The 6,628-nt window shown below is 27.5% G+C and overlaps 1 protein-coding gene across 1 annotated transcript in view; it reads left to right on the forward strand.

The window, feature by feature from the left end:
- Iml1 (GATOR complex protein Iml1) overlaps positions 1-6,628 on the forward strand; it is a gene marked incomplete in the record, with an annotated part of 36,351 nt that overhangs the window by 8,419 nt on the left and 21,304 nt on the right. The window contains 6 exon segments of the mRNA XM_067052780.1: positions 540-733; positions 2,255-2,452; positions 2,637-2,738; positions 2,816-2,941; positions 4,685-4,702; positions 6,385-6,602. Coding sequence (XP_066908881.1) covers positions 540-733; positions 2,255-2,452; positions 2,637-2,738; positions 2,816-2,941; positions 4,685-4,702; positions 6,385-6,602 — 856 coding nt within the window.

The following is a 6,628-nucleotide window of genomic DNA, read 5'->3' on the forward strand; positions in this document are numbered from 1 at the left end:
ATTATATTTTTGAATCACATTAGTGGATAACATTAATAAAACCAAATTACAAATTTTAATAATTCAAAATATTTCTTGTTAAAAATTTACTGCCTCTATTTGATTAAAGTTTATCAACACCATCTTATATCTGTCATAAAGCTTAGATTAATGAATCTATATCAATGAAAACCATGAATGGTCATGGACTTGTACTGTTTCTTGACCAATGGTTAAAGAAGGTGGTGATGTGTATCAACATCCACCATAACAATTCCCAAACCCATTCAAGAGCATTATATTCCTCTTTATAGAGACTGAGTATGCTCCAGGATGGTCTCCTCACCCTGCATTCAAATTTCAACTGATCAAGTCTTAGGTGATAAAAGTTTTCTAAAGATCTTATGACTTCAGGATGAGCATTATTGTTCTCAAATTTAAATTTTTGTCTGCTTATATTACTATTTATTAATTTACTTTGTTGCTTTTTTATTTATTTTTTTATGTATATTCCTTGTATGACATGTCAGTTTTATATTTAAGAAACTCTTTTTTTACAGAAACCAGCGGCACATGAAGAAAACAAGCGTGCCTAGTTTTGATGGACCTGTGAAAATGAACCGCAGAAAAATGTCAGATCCTGATATACACTATAGCAGCGGTGAGACTCTGAGCCACAGCCCTGGCATGCCGATTCCTATGCCAAGCAGTGCTGACATTACAGCGCACCATACACCACCATTCATTTCGGACTGTATGATAATACTTTATTAACTGATTTTTATTTGATTCTGGTTGGACTTAATTATTTGCATATTAATGATCATCTATTTCCAAGTTTAAATATTAATTACCAAAATTCCTAAAATAGAATAACTGAATCATTGAGTATTAAATCCTCACTAGATCCAACTTTTGAGAAATTAAAAAAATACTATTTATATGAACTATATTTGTTAGATTTAAAAACCGGTAAACTTTGTCTGGCTCAAATGAAATTGAAAAACTTGAAATTGTTATCCATGTACCCTGGAAAAATTCTCAAATCAGATGGAATTATGACCTTCTAACTTGCAACAAAGTTTTCAGTTGAAATTTTGATATATTTTTCATTGGAAAGTTGCCAAATTTTTGGGTGTTGAAGATTCAACAAATATAAATATTTACTGTTTGTAATGGCTAATTGTTCCCACTGATTTTTTTAAATCAGCCATTTCACCTAATCAAAATTTCACACCATCCTAACATCTTAACAAGTCAGTGTATTAGTGTTGCATGATAATATGAAAATTCTTTTTTCTTTAAACAGGGGAGTGAATGATATTAAATGAAGTTTAAAAAATTTCAATGTTTAGAATATTTTTAAGTAAAATAAATTTCATTTTTTCATTAATGTCTTTTTTATTTCTTCTTGCTTAGCAAACCGTCTGTATTCTTTCTATAAATTAATAGTGGGAATGTTCTGAAAATAAGAGTACTGTTGGGTTGTTGTGCTTATGATTTTTTTTTTTAACTCTGCAGATGGTAGCTGTAGTGAGATCTCTTGGATAAAACGAGCGCGGAGATTCACATCAATACTAAAACTTGTATCTTGTCTGTTTCTGTAAAATATATCTATAAGAAATCCCAACAAGTGCGATATGCACATTTTCATAAGATTCTTTCTCACAGAAGGAAAAATTCAACGAAGGGGGTAGTGTATTTGTTACATGACAATGCTCACCCGCATATGTCTTGGAATTTTATGTAATGTAAAATTTCTTTAATTTTGTTTTCATTTTCAACAATTAAACAATTATAGTTGATCTAGATATTTTACTTGTATATATAGTTGACCGTAAAAATTGATATATTAGAAGATGGTCAGGCTTGTGGTCAAAAGAGAAACTTGTTTTTCTTTGGACCGCAAGCCTGACCATCTTCTTATATATAGATATTTTACTGTTTTGACTTATTATTTGTTCCGAATTCACATAGGTTTTTTTTTCAGCCTTTCTTGTCTATTGGGAGTTAGTACATCACCGAAGTTGTACAAATTGATTCATTCTTCATGTACTTCTTTACCCAATTCAGAGCAGGAGGTTTTATTTTTAATTGAAACAATATTTAACTTTAATACAGGCTTTTATTTATCAAGATTTTGATCTATAAATTATTTTTTATTTTTTCGGTCACTTTATTTGCTCTGTTTCCCTAAACCTACTATTTTGTCAGTATTTTCATTAACTCTATACTTTTTGATTGTAATGTCAATGATCTAAGAATTGATGTTTAGTGAAAGTTCGAGCCGTTGAAGATGTAACAGATTCTCCACCGAGCAGACATATTGGTGGGAATAGTGGATCACCTAGTACCCATTCAAGTCATCAAAATATTAGGCCTGGCAGAGCACTAATAAATCCTTTCGATCCATCTCATATCACAATCAAACTTACCAGCAACCGGAGAAGGTGGACTCATATATTTCCTAAAGGTATTAGAATTTTTATTATTCCAAATAACCTTTTCTCAAAGTCATCACTAAAAATTCCCACCATTAGATTTCATAGCAGTTAAACTTCATCCAAATTAAACACATATTGTTTTTTTGTTTTTTTTAAATTTAATTGTTATACTCGTTCGAGTTCTATGTGAGAATTTTCTATTTTAATTAATAGGCCCTGATGGACAATTAATACAACAGCATCATTACAAAGCATATGATAATTCAAAAGGAAAAACTGGATCCCCTGGGCTGAACAAAACAGTTCCAGATATGGGTATAATTTTATTATTTGAATTTATAAATTTATTATTAAAAAATATAAATTTACTATATATTTCTGTGATATTTCAGATAGTAAAATGAAACCAAGACCTAGTATACTCACCCTGAGCTCTACACCTTTTACAAAAAAGAGTCTAACTACACTCCTTTGGGGAGCGACAGGTGAACAGGAGTGGACTCCTGGATTAACAACAGGTAATGTAATATTGTGGAGTAATTGGTTAAAAAGTATTTATTTCATGTCTATCTTAGTCTAAAAATTAAAAAGTGACTAATCATTTGTTTGAATGAAGCATGTAATTTAAGTCAACCTTGAGTAATATTTTGAAAAAATAGGAGCTTAGTCTATTAGAATATGTATATATATTTCTTCCTTTTTTTTTTTTTTTTTTTTTAATATCAACCGAAAATATGTTCAAGATATGTTAAATAATTTAAGTTAAAAAATATCTCTTATGTTCCTTACCTCACCAGCCAACCATCTTACTCATGGCCTGCCTCTTCTGTGGATGGATTCAGTCTGAACATGGTTGGGTATTTCTCCCACAGCCATCCTATGGCTTCAATTAGTGTAGACCATCAAACTTTAACTTCTGCTTTCCAAGAATATTACAATCATTAAATGTTTCACATTTCTTATTCTTATAGAGGAAAATGGATAAACCATTTATCTGAGTTCATCCAAATGTTCCATAAAGAATCTTTTTTGAATACTGGATGAGCTCACATGCTTGTCATATGCTAAAATTATCTTTTAATGATAAATAATACATTCAGTATGTTGATAGGTAGTGGTATGTTAGTTTTATTAACTACTCAATTTGATATTTTATATAAATTACTATATTCTTTTATTTTTCATTTTTATGTACACTTTTTTTTTTAAGAGGTTAGTTATTAATTAACAAAAATACATTATCTATGTTAATTCCCTTAATGGACGCAATATTGTTAATATTATTACTCAACATTCAAGGAATCTTTAATTTGTTAATTAATTTTAGGATTTTTTTATTAGTACTGAACTATTATAATTGAAATCTAATTTTTGAGTTAAATATGATCATATTTAAGTTCTGGTTTATACGATTACAATTAGGAGTAAAGTAGTATAATTTGCTTGTTTGCTGATCTGTATAATATATTATTGGACTTTCTAATGACTTAGGACAGAAGTAGTTATTTTATATTATAAATTTTGAAAATGTGGAAAGAATAATATCGTGAACAAAACATCAATATCCTAATATCAGCAATCAAATATCTAATATCAAAATTACCAATATTTAATAATAATATTACAATATCTCATATTTATATCATATCTAATAAATTAAAAATAATTAATATCGAATACAACAAATTTCTATTATACTAATGTTCATATTTCATCATGAAAAGTTTCAGTCTGAAACTGTTAGATGATAGTTGTATTGATCACAGCTAATATAGATTGTAAAACAAACAGTCGATTCCTTTTTTTTTAATTTTCTGCTTAAATATCAGTTTTCGATAGTCAACTTTGAATATGAATAGTTTGGATATATCAGAAAAAAAATTAGCACATAAAAATATTGATTTTTTTTTTAAATAGCGGTAATTTTCCAACATCCTTCCATATCTTTAAAAAAAAAAAATACAATTTATGATTACAAAAAATCACAGTAGAATTAATTCAATATCAGATATTCATTTTATCAATCATTTCTTGTGCTCAAGGTTGGCTGTAGTGTAGTAGTCCTAATGTTGTAGTTAGAGAAGTGAAGTTATTAATTAAATTACTAAAAATACATTCATTGTTAATTTATATTTTATATTAAGTTTACTTGTAGTATTGTCTTTAATATTAGTAAATTATTTTGTCTTTTGAATGATATTATGTCTACATTATTATTGTCCATCTTGTGTTTCATGCCATGATGTCATCTATCATCGCAGCGTCCAAGGTTTTAATAGGTTTGATTGAATTTTTTTTAAGTTATTCTATTTAGCAAATAACTTATTTTTCTCGTTTGCTTTTAGTTCACATGCTATTTTAGTTTGGTGCTGGGAAAAGATTATAAAATGGCAATGCTTTGAAATTCTTTCATGCTTTGTATTAGTTGGTCCTACCTATGTTTAAATTTTTTATGTTGGCTACTGTTTCTTATTTAATTTTTTTAATATATACTTTGAAACCTCAATTAACCATGTTTTCAATTAATTCACTGATCGATAAAAATGAAGAAGTCTAATCAAATTGATTTCCTCAATTTTCTAAAATACCGAAAGTATAGTCATTTATATATTATTTGATTGTATAAAAGTGATCATAAAAATGTCATACTGTTGTTCTTATCTCCCATTTCTAAGACCACTCTTCTCATTAAAAAATCGAACCATTTCAACAAAACTGCAGAGGTAAGTTTGTGTCTGAATCATGCATGTTTTAGAGCATAGATAAACTGGTGAACGTATATATGACTAAGCAGAAATGGTTGGGGGGGAAGGAAAATACACTAAGTGTAAACCTTTTCTTAATGTGTGCCAAAACAGATATATAAAAAAATATATATGTGAAATAATTAATCCTCTTGTACTTGAAAATTGTCAACAGAATTAATTGATGTTTATGTCAAATTTAAACCAATCTGTTTAAACTAACTAAAATAAAGTAAACGTTTTTCATTAATGTTTATATATTGTTATAAAAATCATGTACCTGTTTATTTTTTCAATTTTATATTTAAATGTATGTTCTGTAATAACAAACAGAATGTCCATTTCATAGATAACTAATCTATAAGATGTAATTTCTATTGAGGACATTCCTTATTTTTTATTATCCATAACTTCATGTGCCACTTCATTTTCTTGGTTAATTGAGGTTATTTGACTTTTCTTAATATTTAATTTAATTTGCTATTTGGTCTTCTATATAAATTTATGATTGCTTTACAATGGTTTTAATTTCTGTAATAAGTTTCTTTTTTTAATTTTAATTTTTATGTATTTAAATTTTACCTCTATTGGATTTTCTATTTTTTTTTTTATGTATATTTATTTCTTTAACCTCTCTAGAAATGGAAGTCTTGGTGGATGGTGGGTGTACTGGCTGGCTATTTCATCTACATAATGATAATTGTCAATGAAATGGTTATTTTGTTTTATTATAAAATATTTTGGTTTATTGGATTGGAGGTTTTACTTTATGTTATATATTAAACTCAATTTATGTATCAATTTTATGTCATTGAAAATATTTTATATGTGGTACTAGGGGATGTAATTAATATTTTATTTGTAGCTGACTTCATGGTTTGGGTTTGATATTATAAACTTCAAATAAGAAGTACATTATATTTAAATATTTGCATAAAACATTTATTTATTAATTTTTTACTTATTACTATTATTGTTATAAGCTATCAAAATAATTTTATTAGTATTGGAATTTTACTTATTTTTTTCTGTTTTTAAATGGAAAAAGTAAAAATTTTAAAATTAATTTAACTGCATGTCTTACTGCTAATGGTTTTATTTGATATTTTTTTACTTAAAATTATTTTCTTGATTTAGAAATGGATTTTTATTTTTATTTAATGTTAGCGTTATTTACATAAGGTTTTTTGTTTTGTAATAGTAATATTTACATTTAGGTGTTGACTGGAAGTCCCTGACATTTCCAGCTTGCCTTCCAATAACAACAGATTACTTTCCGGATGATGTATGCCTCAAGACTGATTATGTTTTCTCCGATTACAACCTTCTGCCAGAAGCTGTCAACGCAGACTATGCCCAGCAAAGAGTCATTTATCGGAAACCTCTTTCAACTGATGAAGTCTTCAAGGAACTCATTTCTCAAAGACTTGCCCAAGTAATAAATTGCACAACTATAATTAA

This window comes from Halyomorpha halys, unplaced genomic scaffold, assembly GCF_000696795.3.
Source record: "Halyomorpha halys isolate HHAL.00 unplaced genomic scaffold, Hhal_1.1 Scaffold209.1, whole genome shotgun sequence".
Classification (NCBI taxonomy): Eukaryota; Metazoa; Arthropoda; class Insecta; order Hemiptera; family Pentatomidae; genus Halyomorpha; species Halyomorpha halys.